The sequence below is a fragment of the Sphaerodactylus townsendi genome, linkage group LG01 (assembly GCF_021028975.2).
Source record: "Sphaerodactylus townsendi isolate TG3544 linkage group LG01, MPM_Stown_v2.3, whole genome shotgun sequence".
NCBI classification, from domain to species: Eukaryota; Metazoa; Chordata; class Lepidosauria; order Squamata; family Sphaerodactylidae; genus Sphaerodactylus; species Sphaerodactylus townsendi.
Genome location: NC_059425.1, coordinates 143,585,267 through 143,608,945, shown reverse-complemented (window position 1 = coordinate 143,608,945; position 23,679 = coordinate 143,585,267). Strand labels below are relative to the sequence as shown.

Sequence of the window (23,679 nt, the reverse complement as noted above, 5' to 3'; positions counted from 1 at the left end):
TTGTTTTGAGTTCGAGAAATGGCATTGAGGGAAGGCAGGAGCTCATTCTTCCCCCACCCCAGAAAGAGACCCTCTGCAGCATTCCTAAAAAAGGAATTCTAGGGCTCTACAGAACTGAGGCATGCCCCTGGCACAAACTCAGGGATAGTATCTCATTTACTTTGGTCCTAAACAGTGGAGTTTGAGATATGACTTGTGTGTGGTATTTACTGGATTCTTAAAACTGCAATCTTATGCCTGCTTATGTGGGAACAAGCCTCGCCGAATATAGTAAAGCTTACTACTGAGTGGACATGAGTTATTTACTGTGCCAATAATTGAGCATCACTTCATAATGGAAAGATAGTATCAAGATGATTCAGTAAAATGTCATTCCACTTTAATTCTCTGGGAGCAGTGATTATAATAAAATTATTATTGAGATCTAGGCCTGCAAGAGATCAAGTGCTTGGATTACAAAAACCTTCCAAAAATACTCTTTCTTTTGCAACCTCAGCGTTCACAGCTCATTTAACAGCATTTTTTTATTAGAGTGCTTAAATTTTAATCTGAGATCACTAAAGGCATGGATGTTTCTCCTTCAAGGTCTCTTCAGGATGATTGGATGCTTCCTCAATAGGAATTAATGTAAATGTTGCATTGGAGACATGCAGATGGCGTGAATCTAACATCACCTTTCATATTATTCAGGGGATGACTTTCTGAAGTTAGCTTGTGAACTTACATTTGTGGAAAGTTACAATAAGAAATCCACATGAAATTCTAGATAATATTTGCAGGGTTTCTAGTGGTTGACTGATGAAGAACAGTGGAAAGGCGATCCCTTCCCTGAAACCCTCATGATCCAGTAAGGTTGCTGTAGTAGCCAGAATAGCAGCTGAACTCTTGTCTTTGGAATGTTCAGGAATTATTTTTGTCATCTGCCTCAAGCTCCTCTGCTGGGCTTTAGCAAATTATTTCCTGATCCTAACAGTACGCAACCTGTCTGGTATCTAATCTTGTGCTTTGATAAAGGAATAGTTCTAGCACTGGGACTCTACAACAAAATGCCAGATGGATACCTTGCCTAGCTAATAAAAATTGTATCTAACTCTTATAAGTTACCCAGTGTCTTATGAAATGGAAGAGGATATCACAACCACTATATATCATGTGTATTTTTAAAACGGTTTTCCCCCCTAAATGTAGGAATCTTAGAGGGAAGTAAGAATTTTCCATACATCTACAAAAGCCCCTCTCATGTCTTTGCCTGTCTCCTTTGCATTTTTTTAATGTTTTTACAGGAACCAGGTCTTAGACATAATGTTTCCTGAATCCAGAAAATAAGAATAACATCTTCTCCATTCACAGGATCAACTTTAATCCAATTCACATGGTAGAGATCAATACTGTGGGAACTACTGTTCCTACTATTCAAGTAGGAATGTAATGTGATGAACTGTTCTGACTTTATTTCTTTGGTTTTTTTAGTTGCCACTCACTCAGGGAGTCTCATGGTGATTTACAACACTTACAATCCACTCCGGGGGGAGGGGGAGCAGCTCTTGGAACCAGGGCAGGGTTCAACCAGCAGATTTGCCCACCTTCCTGGCATAAGTGGCAAACACGAAGGCAGTTGGGCGCCACAGAGCTCAGCAACATCTGACCTGGAAGAGCTTGTAACCTGCAGAACTGTACCAGTCTAAACTGGCATGGCTGGGGGTGGGCTAGGGGCATTCCTAAGGGTGGAGCCAACCTTAGTTAGCTTCTATCAGGTTTTTGGCCCAGGTACATCCTCGGTGCAGACCTTCAACTTCAGCAGTAGAATCAGCTGATGATGGCGTTGGCAAGCTCTCCCCACTGGCAGCCTTCATGCAGCAGATGGACAAACACTTGTCAGGGATACTTTAGGCTGATCCTTCATTGAGCAGAGAATTGGCCCAGATGGCCTGTTTAGCCCCTTCCAACTCTATGATTTTATGATTCTATGGCTCTGCATTCATGGTATGAAGTCATTTTTTCCTATCATGTGAATGAGGCATTTAGGTAATTAATATTGCATCAGAATTTTGTGAGTGTACATAGGTACTAAGAGTGTCAGTGTAGCATTCTTAAATTTAGAGATTCCCATGGGTGAGACAGCATTGAGATTAATCGTTGGATATGAACATGTGAAACTCAGTGGTGGCTGAATGAACTGTGGCTTCTTTTCTGTCCATTCTGAGCCCAAAATAATTACAGTATTTAATACTAATTTATCAAAGTCAAAAATTATTTACATGTTCACATTTCAAATGATTGCCACAGTGCATATATGGATTTCTCAACAAAATATCTGGACAAGACATGGTTTTGTTTTTGCAAACTTATTTTCTAGTCTATATATATAAAAAGTTAACAGTGACTTTGTTACTCATGCCCTAATGCGGAAATGACTGGACGGATCGCCCCCAAATTTTCACATGACGTCCCTCCCTGTTGCGGGCAGGTAATCGGACCTTCAAATCGCCAAAAGTCCATACCTGAGCCAGGTAAAATGTCTTTTTCCTGGTGCACCAGGCCATGAAGCTGCCTCTGTTTAACTATCACCCTTAGAATGTTCATGCAGCCTGTCTGTGGCCTGAGGGGTTGGTATGCCCTTAGAATGTTCGCACAGACGGCCAGAGATGAGCAGTGAAAACAGTAAATAGGTAATACTGTTAGGTAATATGAGTGGAAGTGAAACACATACACACTTTGTTGTGTGAGACGTCAGGTGGGGTCCCCCCCTCACACGCAGGTAACTTTCACTCTCTGTGCCTCACCCACTGCTACCACACAACACACATACTCTCATACACATCCAGCTCATCCTCACACACCTCACTCTGCCCTCCCTCACATCCAACCACCACTTACCCACTTCCTCACCCATATTTGCCACAGCAATCTTTTACTAAAAGCAAGCTGGAGTTTGCCTTTTTCTTCTAAGAAAATTCATGGGTTGGGCTCCACTTCTTTTGCACATGGCCCTTTAAGAACCCAGGGAGCTGACCTCGATCTGAGCGTCTCACCACCCTGCCTCTGCTGCCTGACTGGGATAGCCTCCTTGCCCCAGTTCTGCCTTACCCAAGCCAGGACTGTGTGTGTCAACCAGCCTCATGGACAGCAGGATTCGCACTCTGGAATGCGAATACTTTAGGCTGATCCTTTCCGTTGTGGAATGGAAAGGGTTACCTTATACTAAAAAAACAAGACACCACAATATAACAGTGTGAATTGAAAAGGGAAAGAGGGATTCAATTTGACCAGGGAAAGGGAAAGAGGGAAGGGAAGGGAAAAGGGAAAGAGGGATTCAATTTGACCAGCGGGGATCATTGGGCCTGCATGGACATCTGTGTGGGTTGTGGACTGTGATGAGAAGGACAGTTGCCACAGCAACGCATGGCCGGGCCCCGCTCGTTCTGTATAACATGGCTAGGTTCATTCAGCACTCTGTGGTCAAAGAAACCTTCATTTTCTCAGTTCACTATCTACTTTTCTGGGTAAACAGCAAATGTCAATCACATATCTCCCATAGGATTATACTAAGATTGCTTGGGTTTTTATTTAATGCACAATGACCTAGATGTTATATGAATCCTACAATAATATAAAAGTAATTTCCAAATGTTTAATTGTGTAGTGGATCACTAAGAACCCATTTATTCTAGATCTGATTGAGTGCTGTAAAGATAGACCTCTAGGAAATAAGCCAGGGCAAGAGGAGGGGGAGATAGACAACTGAAGACTATTTTTATTCTGAGCGTGATTTCAGACTAAAAGATTGGAGTATTTGTACCAACTAGCTCCCATCTCTTCAATTTCTGTCAGTAAATGTTACGCCAGTCTCCATCAGTTCTCCAAGATTAAACCCAGTTGGATTGAGTTAATCTGACATGATTGCCAATCTCCAGGTGAGGCCTGGATAACTTCCAGAATTACAACTGATCTCCAGCCTACCAAGAGCATTTCCCCTGGAGAAAATGGCTATTGGGAAAGTGGACTGTACAGCATTATTCCTCGTTTAAGCTCCTCCTCTCACCAAACCCTACACTGCCAAGACCCCACCCCCAAATATCCATGAATTTCTCAACCCTGAGATGGCAGCCTTAAAGGTGTGGCTGAGATTTGTTTGGACAATAGTAGGGGGCTTTACTGTATCTCAAAATACAACTACGTTCTATGCAGCTTCACTATCGGGAGGTGCAGAGTTTCCATAGTTTAAAGTGTTTCTTTCTCTGCTTGAATACTTTTAGTAATTTATATGAACTTTAAATTGTGTGGAATGCTTTATAACCACTCTCTCTTTACAACCATTATCTCTTCCTCGTGGAGAAAGTTTGGCTGAAACCATTCACCCCAACACGATAGCTATCTGAGCATAGGACATTTACTAACAGTAAGAGTTGTTCAAATATGTTGTTCAAAAATGCAGTGTTCCCACATGCAGACTGAAATGTTATAATCTGGGAAAGCCTGGTCCATGTGTTGATTCCAGTCCGGAACCAGTTCTCTGTCATCTTCCCAACAAATTAACAGCAAATTATGGCAAATTAACACAATTCCCTTTTTTTTAATGAGGAATTGAGGTTGAGAGGTAATTTATTATTTGCAGTAATGGCAGGCTCAGAAACATCTTAATTGGAGAGGCCTAGGTCTGCTTTGTCCTGTCCTTTCTGGTTTGAATGCAGATGTAAGGTTACCCTTTTTCCGTAAACTTTTGGCAGTTCCTGTAATAGAACTGGATGTTCACATCTCCTGGCTCTCTCAAAATTTGTTTGGTTTGAATTTATAATAGTTTAGTGATTGTTTTAATTTTTTTAAAAAAAATCTTCCATGTTTGCCATTTGGAATAGGGATTATTGACAAAAAATACAGGAAATAGCATTTAAAATAAACAAAAGCTTAGAAGGGCCTAAAATACAGCTGTAGTGGTGCTTTAATACATAACCAGGTTAATTTTGAATTAAGAGGCAGTTGTCAAGCGATATGTTCTGCAGACCTGATATTATTAACATCTTAATTCTCCTTGTCTCTTGATTTAAATTGCAATTTCCTTTCAAATGAAATCCACTTATGAGCAACCAAATGGTTTTCTGCTATAATTTTGCTGTTGTGAATGCTTTTAGAGACGTCCTTGCTGTCTTTTGCTTTTACCCCTCTCTGGGGCACTTGCAGTAAATTGCTTATACATGTCAGTGTACATAGATGCAGTGTTGTAAAACGATTATAAAACGATTACAAGAAGCAGTGTGCAAAAAAACAATTATCACTCTGTCTCACGTTAGAAATGGAGCTCTGAGGAGATTGTTTATCATCTCTGTGAATGTGAATAATGGCATACAGACCTGTCAGAAACCCACAAGTAGTTGAAATTCTGCTTGAAACTAGCAGTGTTGCCATGGAATCATGCACAGATTTGTAAAGCACTAATAAAAGAGATGTGTAGATAACAACTGCATTATAAATAAGGGGAAATGAGTAAACAAAATTTCCTTTTGCCCCTCCATCATGAGGGGTGGTGCTTAAATAATTGTGCTGCTTTCTATCCATACATTTTCCAGTCTCATATAACAATAATAATTAATAGATGGGTTTGTGTTTTTGTGAAAAATAAGATACCATATTTGCATTTAGAACCATAGTCTGCCAATATACGCTTGCACTTGGAATGGATTGCAGTAGTTATCGGATTCTGAAAATTTGATTCAGGGGGACCGTTCTGCTCTTAAAAATGGTAAATAACTATTGTTAATGATCCAAGAAAGTCTGAATTTGTATGCCACCTGAATCACAAGCAAACTGTGAGCTGCTGGATTATATCACTTTTACAAATGGAGATATCAGTTTGCATAAAAAGGTTGTTGTGAAGCTAAAACGAGGTAGGGTTTCCAAAGCTTTCTGCTCACTAATGCACTGAGGAAAGGAGTAATTGCATTTCACAGTGAAGAGAAACAGAAAATGGCTCCTGAGCTGCTGGTGGCTTTTTTTTTTTAACCTTGGGTAAAAACAGACTACTGGGTGCTAATTTGTCAATCTACTTAATGGGTGTTGCTTTCAAATCACATTATGGCCATGCAAGGGATAGCAGCATTGTTATTGCTTCATTAACCTACCTCTAGAAGTTATATATCTCCAAACAATTCATAATACACTGTCCCTTACTTCTTTTGTTTTTAATCGATTCTGAATATGCTCTGAAGAGACATCGCCACTATGTCCTTCCATATGATTTTCAGAACATGAGCCTACAGAGTGAATAATCCCCATTAAGCTGTTGAACGTGGCTGACAAACAAGGGAGTCAAGGCCATAACATTCATCCATAGCTTATCTATTATCTGTATAGATTTTCTTGTTACTTCAGTTGATAATTTTAAAACTGTTCCTTTATATCTCAAATAAAGTGTTTTTGTTACCACCTTTTCCCTCACAGTCAAATGTTTAATGTACTTTCCTCAGTATGATACTTCAATGAATCTGAAAAATAAAACAGGAGTTCTGGTTGATCTTCTATTTTCTTTTTCTTTATAGTGGCTAGCATTCAGAAGCTTCCTGCAGCATCCGTTTTAACAGACATCAATTTCCCCATGAAAGGAAGGAAAGGAATGGTTGATTGGGCACGTAATTCAGAAGACAGAGTTGTTATTCCCAAAAATATCTTCACCCCCATGTCAACAGGTAATGACTTCCTGTCATTGTATTTTTTTATTAGGGTGATAGTGCAGTGTTGTGTTCAGAATGGGGAGTTTGGAATCATCTGTTCATGATAGAGCTAGCTGAAAAGGGAGCCCCAGGGCCTCCTTCTTTACACCTTCCCCTAGCCTATTTTCTGCACTTGTGGACATGAGAGACGGAAGATGGGAACTTGTTATTGTTCTCATTTTGATTCCTTTTTGCCCTTCCTGCCATTTCCTCTGGGTCACTGCAATCAGATGCCATATTACTGTGCATATTTGTGCAACTGAAAGAATGGTGATTTAAAAAATCATGACAGCACAGGAAATAGGAGGAGAAAAGAGCAGTTATGCCCTGAAACTTGTGCACCTTCAAAGAATGGCATCTGTGCCCTATCTGCAATTATAACATGTGGGCCGCTTTACACTTTACGGGCACTGTTCCATCATCATCGAGCATTCCTTAGGCATTTGTTACAGATACTAAACAGTCTAAAATTGGGCACAGTTCATCTCTGATCCTCCTGGGGGTGCATCTTTGTGCATGAGGAGGGGTTCACCATGGGCTCAACAGATGCCCTTCTGTCCTTTCTACTCGTGGCTGGTTCTTAGGTGAGTGTGCATGGGTACATGCAAATTGCAAATTAACTTGCAGCTTGGCAAAAAGAACTGGCAACAGGGCTGGGGATGGATTTCTGCATAAGTATCCTTCTTCTGCTGTCTTCCACTGAAAATGTTGGTGAGCCTGTTGTGATTCGTGCACCTTTATATACAGATGTCTGAGGTCCAGTCAGGAGAAGGAAGGGGAGGAGAGAACTTGTGTTTATCCTTTCTCCATGTGTGGATAGATTATGCCCTTTATTGTTTAAGCATATATGTAAACATTCAAAGTGCTGGTGCATCAAACATATCTGTCAAACAGGTGTGCTTGTCAAGAATCTAAGATTGTCTGCGGATTCCTGCTGAGGCTTCATTGGGTGGTTGCTGCTTCATTATCTTTGACATGGTCCATGTGCTCTGTTAATATGGAGTACTGCTGCTCTAATGGCTTTCCTTAGGCCAAATGCCTTGGCTTGAGATTCCAGAATTAAATCACAGTGGTGTCTGCAGTGCCAGATACCTGCAGCTGAGAGTCTTGTCCTCTTCAACATTAAAGGGAAAGAAGTTCTCTACAAATAACTCCCATGGATCTTTCATTATCAAGACAGAATATATCATAAAATGCTGGCACAGTTTAGCCGCCAATGATGAATCTCACACAACAGCTAGACCTCTAAGCACTTTAAATCTTGTGAGATGTTCCAATCATGTAGACTTCTCCTCTCCTTAATATATCATATTACATTTTTATGATAGAATGCTTGGAAACATATTTCATCTTGCAGTTAATGATTTCCGTAAAGATAAAAACTTCTTCCCCAATGATAAATACCTTTCCACGTACCTTTATGCTGACTAACATGGAAAAGGCCAGAAAGGCAGACCATTTAATCTACATATTGTCTCGTTCCCCACCCTGCTTTCGTTTTAGAACTCGACGAATCCACTGTGTTTGTGCTTGGAGCAGTACTGTACAAGAATCTAGAACTTATTTTACCCACCTTAAGGTAAGTGATGACTTGAGGAGATTGCACCATTTATATTGCTTCAAGAATATGACTCTAGGACGCATTGAGTTGGAAACATGGTAATTGCCATGTTTTGTTTTGTTTCAAACATAGTACAGGAAATTCTCCCCTTCAAAGAGAGAGATGGTCATCAGCTGGCCTTCTGGCCTAGTTTTAGACCACCAGATGATTATTCTAGTCTACACCATCTCCTTTCATTCCTCTCAGAAGCAGGACTCTGTTCCTGGCTCACTACAGTTTGATGTGATCACTGCCAATCGTGTTTTACACTGAGGACAGGTAAGAGGCAGGTCAAATATGAAGACTGGAAGAAACAGTGAGAGACAGGAAATGAAAGTGTGATGGAAAGGGGACAGCTGAGGAGGATTTTCCTGACAGTTACAGTTGTCAGGAAAAAGGGTCTGTTCCTCAGGTGCTATGGTGCAAAGTTATTTTCTTGATCCATTCATGGCTAATGAGAGCTACATCATTTCCCATAGTTCTGACAAGAATAGGCGATGGTGTAAGAAAAGACAGCAAGGTAGATGCAGACAGAAGAGGAGGGAGAAAGGAACTATATTAAACAGTCTGAACAAAGTAGATGTATATAGATAGTGGCAAAAGTGGATCCCCTGTGACTTTCCCCTTCCTCAGCAACTCTTGTGGGTAATGAAAAGGTGATCCCAGAATTTCAGGGGGCCTTCATGGACAAAAGCCATGTGGCATGGGCAGGCAGAAGATATCAGTAAGATTTCCCCTTCTGCTAGCAGGCTCCTGGTTAGGATCAGCATAAAAACACTTCTTAATTCTAGTTATCTTCACCCTCTCTCAAGACTGTTTAAATTTCAAAAAGAGAAGGAGTTAGTTTGCAGTTTAGCCTAAAATTAAGGACTGAAATTACAGCCAGGGATGCAGTACACACTCTCCAACACCAATTTTCCCTCCTAAATTCTCCCAAATTGTTTAGGGGCAACATACTTTTTTTTCTGCTTCTGGCCTTGATCTTGCTTACCTTGCCTCTAAACCTCAGCAGTCAGGGCAAATGCACCATAGCAATAGATTGCTACGTTCAAAACTTGAAGAGCAGGAATCCTGGAACTCAACAATATCACCCTCCTCCACTTTAGGGAAAGTATTTCTTGATTATTAATTTCCCCTGTGTGTTTCTTCCAAGTTAGTTGGACTGGGATCCGGGAGACATAGGTGTGAATTCTCATTCTTCCGTGGAACCTTACCGGGTTGCCTTGGACCAGTTGTATACTCTCAATCTAACCCATCCCACAGAGTTATTGCGAGGATAAAATGAAGAGAGGAGAACAATCTAAGTCACTCGGGGTCTCCAATGGGGAGAATTTCACAGGTAGCAATGTTTAAGAGCCTCATGGCAGCTTCATCAAATCATAACAGCAGTTTTAATACCCATGAACAAATTTATGCAGAATTAAAGCCATTTATATCAAGAATTCTGCAGTCCTGGCCATGCTTACTTAGAAGTCAACCTCAGTAAACATGTAAAAGTAATGGAAATAGTTATTTCACTGGTGCAACTGCTTTCAACAGCATCATTGTATTTAGAAATTGAATTAGATGTCCCTGTATTTCAAACCTGAAATGAATATAGCATGCTGTCTATTTTGTTTGCACTCAGACATAACCTCTGCCCTTCATTTCCCTTACTCGGGAAAAGCATTCACTGAGTTTAATTGATAGTTTCTTTGAATAAACAACTATGGAATTAGATGCTATCATGCAGGAGTGTGTCTGGACAGCTGAAGGTCTTTCATCACACATATGTCTATTTACCTTCAAGTCAAAACATTTGAATGATTCCTGAAAATACTGGTGCATGGTGTAACATTTGTTAATCCCATGGCACCATTTACCCCAACAGCTTCTGGTTTTTCAATCAGTGTAGGCTTGTTTCCTATTTAACATAATGTGCATGCTAGAAGTGTCTTGAGGCGTCTCGCAAATTCATAAACAATAAACAATAAAAGTGTCTTGCAAATTCATATACCATAAGTGGAGACTCATTAAACAGAAACTCTTCTAGAATAACTAAAAAGTCTGTTTTTATTTTTTAGAAAATCATGCTATGACTCAGTACAACTTGGTTTAGATCATGGTCAGTATAACCCGAAAGGGGTATCTGTGCTGTAGCAACCAGGTGCTGGCATGAGCAAGGAGTGGCTAGTCTGCTCCCTAGAGGGTTTCAGCTGAGACCAGAAGGCAGAAAAAAGACTAAGAGGATCGGGCCGCACAGACTGCAGCAATGTCAGCGTCCCCAGTAATCATCCATCACATCCTGTAGATGTCATGAGGTGCATCTGCAGGGCTATGAAGGACAGGGCAGACAGAACCAATCATGGGCTGGCAGGACCAGGGACCCAGCCCTGCACACATTGTTGGTAATCTCTCTGGTAAAAGATACCTTTGCCTTTTAAGCAGAATGCATGGAGGCTCAGCAGAGCATTCCCAGGCATGTGTATGTGTGCTGGCATAATGGCAGGGGCGCAGCTAGGGAAAATGGAGCCCGGGACAGACCCTGAGTTTTCTGGTGCCTCTGTCTTCAAAAATGTGCAGCCTGCTTACACAATATTCAGAAATTCTCCTTTGGCTACAAGGGAGCCAAGACACTGCAAAGCAGAGAATCTGGGCAAATTTCCTGGGGTGCCTGTCAGGGGTGCATTTTTAAAGATAGTGACACCAAAATGTCAGGGTATCATCCGGAGGCTGTTCTGATGATACCACCCGAGTTTGGTGAAGTTAAGTTCAGGGCGGCAAAGTTATGGACCCTCAGAGGGGTAGCCCCCATCTCCTGTTAGCTCCCATTGGAAACAACAGGGGATGGGGACACCCCCTTTGGCTGAAATTGTGGTGCTGCTAGCTTTAAAAATGCACCCCTTGCAGGCCAAAATGTGAAAAAACACCAAAAATACCCCACCCCCACCCCAAAGCCCGAATGCCTTGCATTAGGATTCGTTCATATTCAGGCAGGACATATTTGGCCGATTTTGGCCCGAATTTGCCCAGATTCGGGTCAAATCCGGTATTTGTTGCACCCGAATCTCCAAGCCTAGGAATCACCAAGATGGCACCCAGCCTCATTCAGGGGCAATGGGGAAGCAGATAGGGTTCCTGGCTCTTGCTTACTTCTCACCATGTAGTTGCCCCTTTGAGTCGGAACCTCCAGAGATGGGGTCCTGTTAGGGTTCTGCAGCGAGACATTTTAGCCACACAGAATGGGCTTTGCTCTCCCCATTGGGTGTCAGTGCTAAGTGCTTGCCTAGTAATGCTATGTATCCTTTCTATGCTTTTTCCAACGCTTAAGTGCCATGCCTCTTGCTCTAAGTCCACACAATGAGCACTCTAAAACAGTCCTGAATCATGAGCCCTACCTTATGAGTTCTGGTGTTTCCTGGCTTGGGTTTTTGCAGGGTTTGAGGGACTGGGGAAGAAGGTGCTGGGGAAGAAGTTTGGCATCCAGATGGGAGGGAGGTGATTGGTTGCACTTGCATTTTGAGCATGGCCCTGCCAGTGTGGGGTGGGAGCATTTGAGTTTTACATTTGAGCGGGATACCTATGAGCTATGCTGTGTTTTTTTGCTAGCAAAACATTCTGCCACTGATGAAGGGCATTTTTAGGCTTAAACAGTTTATGGAGCTGACTATTTCCTACCAGATCCGCAGCCTACCCATTTCCACACTAGCTCAGGGACCTTCCTCACTGACCCAATGATGAGTGGCCACTGCAGGGTTGTGATGGAGGCCGAAAGTGGTGAGATGATGCTGCAGCACTGCACTGGCATAACTTCTTCTTATGCTAGTATATCTCCAAGATATGTCAGAGTGATGGCTAGTTGACTCCCTAAATTCTTCCCCCACCCAGGATTACATTTTAAGTATCTCATTAAAAAGCCTAGATTCATAATGATATATAATCCAAATCGAACTCAGCTAGCAGACATTACTCAGTCATAAGGCTTCAAGTGACATATAGATAACCAAGCCATTTGTTTATGGAAACATACCAGCAAAACTGATGGAATACCTTAAAAGCTAATTGGACAGTTTTACATCTGCATGTACAAAAAGGGACATCTGTATTTATTATAATTCAGTCTAGATTTTGCTATTTATTGCATGCTTTTGAACCACTTTCCGAGACACTTTCTGCACAATACACTAAAACAAATGCAACACCCCACAATAATATAAATGGTCATTTCATGACAGTTTCACTACATATGGCGTTGAAAATTTGCCTACTGCTGCTAAAACATCTGTAGTGATGATCTTTCTCTTACTGTCATAGGGAAGTGTAGAACACTAATTTATAGTGTTATTGAAAAGAAGAAAAATCTAGTTCAAAATAGGATAACTGCATCGTTTATTTCCAATATTTTTGCAAGACAAATATATTGCAATACTTGAGTGTTACCATTTTTGCCAGACGTTTGTCTGCAAGCGATTGCTTGGAATAAGTATATGGAATTGCATTTCTTTATTATACAGCAGCAAAAACTAAAAAACATAGGGGCATTTTTAATAGAAAAGCATATTTAAAATATCTATAAAGGTAGAGGCAATAGCAAACTAAAGGCTCGTAAAGCTTTTGGACCTGATGGAATGCCACTTTTGTAAAGTATTCAAGCAAGGGTGGTAGGTCCTCTACATAATTTCTTTAATGAAATAAGCAAAAAAAGGGAATCCCAGAATCTTGGAAACAGGCAGATATAACGGTGATCCCCAAAATGGATATTCTAGGCAATTTGTCATTATTCCAAAGGAGGACCTATATTTCTGGCCAGTATGTTCATCTTGTTCATGCTGGATGTCTGTGGTTAAAAACAAATGGCAGTTGAAGGCTTTCACGGCCAGATTCAACTGGTTGTGGTGGGTTTTCTGGGCTGTGTGGCCATGGTCTGGTGGATCCACCAGATAATAAAGACCCACCAGAATACGGCCACACAGCCCGGAAAATTCACCACAACCAGACAAATGGAAGTATTCAAAATATGTTGTGGGGAGTGCAATTAAATAAAAAATAATATCCAAGAGAAAGTCTTTACCTCTTACTGAAAGAATACCCTCTAACCCCCTCTAAAATCTGAAGCAATGCTGTTGAGAAGCTATTGTCTGGGAACACCCTCAGGTATTAACTACAAAAAACGATAGAAAAGTCACAATTGTAGGCATTGGTTCTTTAAAAGTGTAGAGTTTATTAAGGTTGCAGTCCACCAAATACTTTCTATATAAAAGCACCTTTAAAATGAACAGAGCTATTTTGATATAAGTGGTTTAATGATTGCAGCCCGAGGAACCAAGAACTTTATATTAAGTCTCCTAATGATATCAGTAGGCAGTAGGTCAAGCCCAGACTGTACAATTATAAATCCCAGTGGAATTCTGCAAGGCCATGTCAACATAAGTGGTCTGTGGACTGACCCTTTAGATATTTTCCAACAATGTAGTTTCTCATTCAGTTACAAAACAGAATAACTAAACATCCCTTGCATTGCATATCACGGGAAAAATTATTCGGAGGAAACTCTCCTTGCTGTCATCCTTCTTAACTTAAAGTTAGCAGTCAGCAAAACAGCCATGCTAAAGCATTGCAAGAAAGATGTTTTGTTGTGTTCAAAACAAGCCCACTGGTAAGTCTACTTTGAGATAAATGAATTTATAGCCATTTCAAGATTTACCTGAAAGTCTGTGTTGTCAATCTGTCTTTTTAATCAGTGAATTATACTCGAGAAATGACGCTTTAGTCAGCACTTTGCCTTTTAAATCTTTGCCATGACTGATAACAGAGGCAGTTGTATTTATAATAAAAGTGTGGGGGGGGGAGGGGTGTTACCTTTTTATCTTTACAATTGGTGAGTTAACCTTTTTATCTTTACAGTTGGTCAGATTATACTCACTATTTGATGGCATAAATTGTTTTTTTAATAAGTGTTTTTAACTATTTGTGTTTTTCCCCCAGAAATTATACGGTTATTAATTCCAAAATCATTGTGGTCACAATAAGGCCTGAACCCAAAACATCTGATTCCTTTCTAGAGATAGAGTTAGCTCATTTGGCTAATGTAAGTATTGATATACTCAAGAAATATACCCTTTATCTATATCTGTAGATGTGTATTTTGTTCTTTTAATATGCTGTTCTGTATTCAGAAATAAATTTTCAGGGCCATTTTGCAGGAAAGTGTTCATTAATTTGTTTGTTTTCCTTCATTTTGCTCGTTGTTCATAGTAACTAGAATAACTGTAAAATCATTGTTTCATACTCTTCCTCTTCTGTTCCATTATATGATAAAGAATTATATCCATTATTCAAAGCTTGTAATTTCCCAAGTTTATTATGTGTCTTTCATGTTGCTCAGTTTTAGTCAACTAAACAGAAAACCGGTTTATTTATTGTTCAAATAATCTCTCCTGCACACCCGTTTTCTTGTTTCCCAAGCCAAGTGAATCCTCACACTCTCCTATGCAACATAATGGAATTGATGGTAAAATATTGTACAGATATCATAGGATCTTATGATATTGAAAAGAGTAATAGTTTTGTCTTACTGTCAATTGACCACCAAATTCCCAAGGGCAATGAACAGATACTCACTACACTTTATGTTAATGAGCGTCACAATTCCCCCCCCCCCCCCCGAAGGCCTGTGTACGTATAATCCTGATAGAAATTTTTCTTCATTCTCAATAGCAACATACTGGGTTGTTTTTCTGCAGGTAATTGGCTACAGCAGGGGTAGGGAACCTGCGGCTCTCCAGATGTTCAGGATGGGGGGGGTGGGGGGGGGGGGGGGTGGGGGGGGGGGGGGGTGGGGGGGGGGGGGGGTGGGGGGGGGGGGGGGTGGGGGGGGGGGGGGGTGGGGGGGGGGGGGGGTGGGGGGGGGGGGGGGTGGGGGCGTCGGGGGTGTGGGGGGCGGGGGGGGTGGTGGGGGGGCGGGGGGGGGGGTTGGCGGGGGGGGGGGTGGCGGGGGTGGGGTGGGGGGTTGGTGGCTGGGGTGGGGGGGGGGGGCCGGGGGGGGGGGGGTGGTGGTGGGGGGGTGGGGTGGGGGGGGGGGTGGGTGGGGGGGGGTGGGGGGGGGGGGGGGGGGGGGTGGGGGGGGGGGGGGGGGTTGGGGGTGGGGGGGGGTGGGGGGGGGGGGGTTGGGGGGGCGGGCGTTGTGGGGGGGGGGGGGGTTGGGGGGCATCAGCCCCTTCCAGCATGGCCAATTGGCCATGTTGGAAGGGGCTGATGGGAATTGTGGTCCATAACATCTGGAGTGCCAAAGGTTCGCCACCACTGCACTAAACTGTGTATCACTGTTGAGATCAACAGACAACGATATAAGCAATTTAAATAATGATACAACCTCAAGGCCATAGGAAGGTTACACTAACGTCTTTGAAATCCATTTTTAGAAGCAGTTTTTCAGCTTGTTTATTTTATTGTACTTTTCAACAATCTACTGACCTAGCACTTGCCTCTTTGCCAATCCTTTCAAAAGTTTATTAGCTTGATTCTGGCAGCAGAAGATGCGGGGCATTGATTGTCATTTGGCTTTGCCCACCTTTCTGTAACAGGATATTAATGACTTCCATATTAGCAGAAGACCAGAAAGCGCTGACCAGGCAAAAGGACAGGAGCCTTGTCAGTAACATTCTGGGAGAAGTGTTGTTTTCTTTTGGCTCAATTTGAATCCCCAGATCTCAGTGTTTTCTGCAGATGGCGGGTCTGATATTGCAATCAAGCCCATTCAGGATGATGGAGGGAGAGGAAGTAAAGCTTCATCTAGCAGCGTTAATCCCCTAGAAATGAGCTGATATACACCAACTAACACTTTCTAACTTCTGTACAAATACAGCCAGCTTTTCATGGATTTTTTTTAGTAAATTGCACTGACGTTAGTGAAACCTAGCGCATAGAATGTCATACATAAAACTATTTATAAAGACTTTTTCACAGTTGAAACTAGAACAGTATTGGTAATTTTTTATTTGTTAACCAATTTGAATATTATAATTGCATCAGTGCTGATTCCCTAAGACTTCATCCCTCTCTGCTGCATTAATTTATGAAACATGGAAACCACATGAGAGGACACCAGACTATTACTGCTGACCTGAGGTGAACTGCTGAATTTCTCATGCCCCATGCGATACATTAATGTAAATTTACTCAAAGGTTCATTCAATAAATTGTCACAGCAACATAAGATAACAGCAACCATATAGTTCAAGTAATGTTAAACAAGATTCTCTATTTCATTAGCAACGTTCATAAATAATACATTGGGTATATCCTTGGTTTTACTTTGAAAGAACATTGGTCTTACTCATATAACATGTTTGTGATGGCTGAATATACTGCAGGATCATAGTTGTTTACTTCCATTCAACCTCATCACATGCATGTCGGAAAGAGCCTGTATGAATAGAAAATGCGAAAAGATTGTATCTGCAGAATCCATATGCATACAACCTGTGCGCAGGAAGAGTGTTCAGAAGTTTTGAACAGAGAGAAGTTAGGGTGTTATGACTGAGATTCACTCTGATGTTAAAATGGACAATCAGATCCTCATCTACATTATAGAAGGAAAGCCCAGGAAGGAGCAGAAAAATATCCACTTGTGAGTTTTCCTCTGGTGAAAGATTCTGATTTCATCTGGAAGAGTTAAATTGCCTCACGCTAGACAGAGAGCTCTAGTGCAGCAAGTTTCTGATCCATAAATTTATTAGTGAACTTGTTTGTGGTAAAAACTGGACAGTAACCCCTCTCCAGTTGTCATTGGCACAAACCAAGGAAAAATTTCCAGTACACAATTCAGCATATAGGGGCATGCAGTCATGTGCCCTTTGCTTGTTTTTGTCTAGCCTATCCTTGTCTAGTCTCTGTCCGTTCATAACCTTGGAGAAATAAGCCTTAGAGGCAGAGGCTAACCCATGCCTTGAACAAGTTAAAAGGAGTGGGGGGAATGTGCCACAAAATGTAAGCTAGCTCTAGCTAGCATTGCTTTCTATTTAGTGTAGCTAGTGAAATCCTGCTGTGTTTTCCTTTTCTGTAAGTTTCCCCCTATCTGTGCTTCCTTCTTTTTTTGATGTTTAGTAGAATAAATCATTCTCAGAACCTTAGGAAAGAAGGATTTCATGCTTAGATCAGTCCAGAGGCGTAGCTAGGAAAAATTGAGCCTGGTGCAAAATCTGTGTTTTGCGCCCTCCCCCCCAATATTTGTTTGTGTTTTTTGTATTTTTTGTGGAGGTTTTTCAGATTTTGGCCTGCAGGGGGCACAGTTTTTAGGCTAGCAGCACCGAAACCTCAGGGTGTCTTTATGAGACTATTCTGATGATACTACTTAGGTTTGGTTAAGTTTGGTTCAGGGGGCCCAAAGTTATGGACCCTCAAAGGTCCATTGGAAACAATGGGAGATGGGGGCACCCCCTTTGGGAGTCCATAACTTTGGACCCCCTGAACCAAACCTCATCTAAATTGGGTGATATCATCAGGAAAGCCTCCCCAAAAATCCCTGAAATGTTGGTGCTGCTAGCCTAAAAACTGCGCCCCCTGCAACCTGAAAAAAACCCCAAAAAAACCTGAAAACCTGAAAAAACCCCACAAAAAATACAAAAAACACAAACCTAAATTTTTGCGCCCCTCCAGGCGCGCCTGATGCAACACGCACTCCCTGGCCCCTTGTAGCTTCACCTCTGGATCAGTCCTTGCTATTATAGATTGCTCATGTGACACAAGTGCCTTAACCAGACCTGGAAGGCTGTCTATAGTTGAGAGAGAAATCCAGGAGGAAAGGGGGAGGGGGAGTGACCAGCTGGATAGGATGACCTCAACCACTGCTGACATGAATAAACCTTGTCCAGATGGACCAGATACAATCTCTTGCAGTATTATTAATGGAAAATTCCAAACAATTGTAGATTGGTTGTGGTGGCCACTATCTAGTTCTGATCCAGTTTGGAGCCTAAACTGAATATTGTTTTACCAATGAATTCTGTCTCCTTGGTGACTAAACTGAAAGTGACCAACCTGCTAGTAGCAAGTGAAACAGAGTGAGCTGAGTGCCAAGGGAGTTAAGGATCATGACAAAGAGAATGGGGATAGGGCAGGCCATCAAGTGTAATCCTGAACCCCTTCCCCCCATGTGTTAAGTCAGCACAAATAGGTTTTCTGAGCAGAGGTCCTATTACATTCAGTAGCAGATATAAATGGTAAGAATGGAGCACATTACACCTCAGTACCATGAATCACACTGATACACTAGAGATATACCAATATTGTGCCAGCACTCCATTAGAGGGTGTTATACAAATGTTTGGTAGTGAGATTTTCCTATTGTCTTTATGTAACAAAGTTTCATTACTTTTATTAGCTTAAGAAGGAATCAGATTAACAGTAGTAGTTGAAAATACTGTTGCTAATTAATCAGTATCTTTCTTTTATTTCAAGTGTATGCTTAATGATTTTGTCTTTCTCCTTTATAATAATTCACCAGAATTATATAGATGGTAAAATTAAACTGTCTTCATACAGAATAGTTTGTCTTTGATCTTTGTAAGGTGAAAATAATTTTCCTTCATTTTTAGACCTTGAATGTTCAGCATTAATAGTTCACAGAGCATTTTCAGTCATGCTGCCAATTAAATGGACTAATTATTTAGTTAGATTATGAAATAAAAATATAATTGTGAATTTTTACTCAGTTGGGTTAGTTCAGTAACAGCTCATCATGATGTCTTATTTGGCAAATTATTCATTTATTATTTATGGGCTCAGAATGATCACAGGAATGTAACAGCCATAAATAAGTCTGCTGTGCAAGAAATAATAGGTGTGTCCAGAAGATAGAAGAGAGGACAATGCCAGTTGTCTCTCCTGTGCTGAAAGGTCTACACTGACTGCCCATTAATTTCTGGGCTCAGTTTAATATGCTGGGTTTGGGGGTTTTCAAAATCTTTTGAGGCCCTAAATGACTTGGGACCAGGGTGCTTTAAGGACCTTCCCCGTGAAGCTCACCTACATTATCTTGTCTTAAGTACCAGGCCAAACCTTTTCCTTTCACCCATGTTTTTAACTAATATGTTGATGTTTTAGCATGAGTTTAGTAGTGTGTGTTAATTTTGAAACTGGTATTCTTTTTAAGCTGCTTAATCATGTTTCCATGCTCTGGTTGGTGGTTTTATGTTGGATCTTAATCTATAATGTTTTATGCTGTTTTGTTTTCTTTTGTAAGCTCCCTTGGGTTCCTTGGAGAGGCAGCATAAACATTCTGTAGATAAATATGGAAATAACCATGTCACTATCTAGTCTGGGGACTCATTTGGAAGAAGATTGCCTTTGGCTGGTGGGTCATACTAGTGTTTCCACGCTAGAGAGTTTTACAGTGCAATCCATGGGGGGCAGTTTCATGACAGCTAGGGACACGCCCCTTCCTAAAGGGTTTCAGGTGGCGCAGGGAGCATGGGAAATTGAGGCAGCATAGAGGGTGTTCTTGGTCCAAAAGCCCTGTGGTATTGACTCCACCGCCAGAAATGCCCCCAGACTGCCCCCACCCATGCTGGTTCAAGCACCATTCAGTTATGCTGTACAACGCCGTTGGCATATTATCACCTCTGCCAGCACATTTGCCCCTTGCACCAGTGGAGTGAGCACCCTCGCACTGCACATCTTCGCATCGCTTCCAGGAGTCCTTCTGGCTTTTCCCGTGGAGTACACTGGTATTGTCCTCATCATATTGGGGTTGTAATATTTATCTCAGTTTGTTCTTGCAACAGAGGTTCAACACAGCACAGTGTAATTCAGTATTAGCCTGGCTTTCTCTTTCAGACTAGGGGCACGCATTACTGTGACCCCTCCCTTTGGTACTGTCTCTCCTCAATCATGAGTCATCACCCAGCCCCTCTTCCCTTTATAAAAATTTTCGGCAGCATGTGTAGTGCTGAAGAACGATTGTATAATAACACAAGCCTTTAAAAAAAAAATATTTTGCATAGTTATGTAATGCTGCTCAGGAATGACACAAAACTTGAAGCTCTCCATCTTTTGTATTTGTCTGCCTATTACAGCACAACTCCCTATCCTCTCCCATGAATAATTTACCCTGTCCTGAATTTGCTACATTGCAGCAGTGAGCAACAGACGTCCTGAGAACCTAAAAAAGATGTCTTGGGAAGGAATTCTGCACAGCTTTTTTCTCCAAGGTGTCCTCATAATGCCTTATTTCAGCTCGACCTTTTTTCCTTTTTTTGAAAACACTTCAAAGTGCACCTTTTCTTCTTAAACATGCAAGATGACCCTTGTGGAATGCAGAGCTCAGGAGGTGTCTTATTTTTCCTGCCTCATCACTTCACTCTCTGGTCAGAGTTCACCCATCACTTGTGCCCAACATTTTGTGTGTAGCTGAAGGGATTCTTCCTGCTGCCATTTGTTGATGGTTGCCCCAATTCAGGCTTTGATCCTGGGCATCTTTAGTTGTTCTCAAACTCTTCCTGCCAATTCTGGCAATATATCGTTTTCTCTCTCTCTCTCTCTCTCTCTCTCTCTCTCTCTCTCTCTCTCTCTCTTTGGAGGATCTATCTTTGAAGATACGCAGACATGCATAAGAGAATCTTAGCCGCTCAGAGGACTCCCATTGAAAAGCATTGGGACCACAGAGAACAGGTCTACAGCCCATGAAAATGGGTCTCAGAAAACAGTCTTTGCTGGCACCCTCTCCCAACTGAATGCCACTTAACACAAATTTTGCCATACCTGTTCTCTCCCAAAGGGAGGTATGAGACAATGTATCTTCTTTAGAACCCCCCCCCCCCACCCCCAGCAATTGTGAATGATGCATGTTTGGTAGGGATGTGCTACACTTGCAGGCCAGTAAGCTCCCAGGACACCAGGTATGCTTCTTCAGTTGATCTCTTCTTATAACTTCTTTTTTCTCCACTGAAATTTCTTTGTTTGACATCCTTACTTGTCCCATGGTATCTTCTAGCTTTGTATGACATCCTTACCTTCTCCCAAGTGGATACAATATACTACTTCCAACTTTTAGCCATATTCCCCGAAATATAGGTCATGGCACTTTCCTCTGAAAAGTACGCCTCTGGATTCCCTGAACTCTTAGCACCTGTGGATTTTTTTTTCTTTGTTTCTTGGCTGGCTTTATTCATTCAGACTGGAAAAAAGGATTGGTAAATACAAAACCAACAATTCTTGATTGCTGCCTGCATTAAAGATAATCCAAGCAGCACCTACTGAATAGAGACAATATTTCATAATGCTTCATCAATCTTTTCTAGCTCATGCCTATTAATCAGGTTGCTCTTTCCCAAATGAATGAATATCACCTGGAAAAAAATCCCTCTGCACATTTTTCCATTTAGTGGGTGGGAAATCCAAAGCCTGTACTGAAAAAATTCTATAAATACTCAGTGACAAATGTCTAGATCCATCTCCACTCTAATGACTGCTATCTAATTTTCTGTATGCCACAATTTACAGTGACTTTGCTGGCTTAATAACCCTGATTTTAATACTATTTTTTAAAAAATCTACATGGAAACCCAGGCAAAAGCTCATTGGTCTCTAACAGAGTGATAACAAAATGCATTGTCACATAATAATGCCTTATGTTGACATTATTGTACAGCACAGGGGTGAAAGTAATGTATGTTTCTTACCAGTACTATCACTTTTTTTGTGGGGGAGAGGTCTCAAAGCAGTTGATGGGAGATGCAACGGTGGGTACTTTCTTACTGATACTCCTCACATTCTATGTCCTTCTCTTACTTGTTCTGCTTCGGTAAGGTAGTCTGTGATTCCATCATAAATAATAAGCAAGTGAACGTTAGTGCAACACAAATGAAAACAAAGTAAATGCCCTACACCTGGCTAATAGCAATAGCTGTGTAATTTAGAAATATTTACAACGTGAAAAACCTTTAAAAAGTATTCAAAGCAAGATCCAGACATTCTTACTGATTATTTACAGACATAAGTATTTATTGTCAATTGATTATGTACAGACATAAGTACAAAAGTGTATCAACAGTGCTGCATTTCTGGATCTTGCTCTGAATAACTTGTAAATATGCCTAACTGAGGCTGTTTCCGAATGGGCGGATAACAGCGACCCAGGGATGCTAAAAACTGTGTCCCTGGGGAGGGGTTCACACAACGGCCTCGCCACCGCCAAGCGACGCGAAGGTGCTGCTTCTGAACCTCACTCCCTGAGTGAGGTTTTTCGGAAGCAGCGTCTTCCAAACGTCGTGCGAATGGCAGCGGCTGGAAGGCGCCATTTCCTCCCCACACAATTGCGGTACGCTGTACCTCTCCTCCTGGCTTCCAGTGCGTCGCAGAAGCCAGGGGACACGCCCCCCCAGCCTGCGACTCCAGAGCCATTGCTCCAGCCTGCCGGGGGGGTGTCCCCTGGCCTCTGCGACGCGCTGGAAGCCAGGAGGAGAGATGCGCCGTTCTGCGACTGTGCATCCTGTGTGAAGGCTGCGCCGCCGCCTGCCGCCCTGCCGGGACTGTCTGTGCAAACGGTCCCGGGGGGGGGGTCGGCATTGTTGATGCCGATGCACCCCCGCTTGGTGCCCGTGTGGAAAGGGCCTTACACAGCTATTGCTATTAGCCAGGTGTAGGGTACTTACTTTGTTCTGACCTATAAGGCAGAGGCAAGATTTGAGCCAGTGATGTCATTGTTCATGTAACTCAGTGGGAAATCTGTTCTTGAATTCAGAACCTTTCCCTAAACAAGTGGTGAGCATTACCAAATTTGATCACATCTAAGAACTACCAATGAATGTCAAGGCTCCCAATCTCTAGCACTGGATGAAAGTGGTACTTTTTAGATCTGACAGAGTACTGTTTGTGCAGCATCTGTATACAGAAACCTTTACTTGTGTATGGTTTACTAGTACTGGGTTTTGGTTGCTGTGCAGAAAGTATAAGATCAGTCTCTTATTAGAGTAATTATGCATAGAAGTCAGCAATATCTTCATTAATTTGTGAAATTTTTTTCCTGATTGAGGCATATAAGGAGATTTTTACAGCATATGTCCATTGGATATAAACTGTTCAGTCAGTTACAGAGTGGCAAGGCCGTAAAGACTGCTATAATGGACAGTCTCTCCAGTCTGGGACAGGTTGACCTGGGCTGCAGCCCAAAATAAAATGCTGCGCAGAGCTGGTGCAGTGTACCTTCCCAAAGAGTTTTACTCTGTTTTCCCCAGTGACAGCAGCTAACCCAGGTCATTAGACTGTTGGCTGAATGAACCAGATGACATTTTTTTTTCTTGGCAATTGTAAACTGGTTAACTTCATACATAAGAAAATTCAGTAGGAAAACTGACTCTACTCAGACAGTGCTTGCATTTTCAGTTAATTTAGTTAATA

The 23,679-nt window shown here is 41.8% G+C and overlaps 1 protein-coding gene across 6 annotated transcripts in view; it reads left to right on the top strand.

Moving 5' to 3' along the window:
* Window positions 1–23,679, top strand: part of ADGRB3 (adhesion G protein-coupled receptor B3) — a 560,145-nt gene that overhangs the window by 296,360 nt on the left and 240,106 nt on the right. For all 6 annotated transcript variants that reach the window (XM_048496360.1, XM_048496376.1, XM_048496350.1 and 3 more), the window contains 3 exons: window positions 6,534–6,680; window positions 8,208–8,283; window positions 14,269–14,371. In XM_048496360.1, the coding sequence (XP_048352317.1) occupies window positions 6,534–6,680; window positions 8,208–8,283; window positions 14,269–14,371 (326 nt within the window). The remainder of the gene's footprint in view (window positions 1–6,533; window positions 6,681–8,207; window positions 8,284–14,268; window positions 14,372–23,679) is intronic.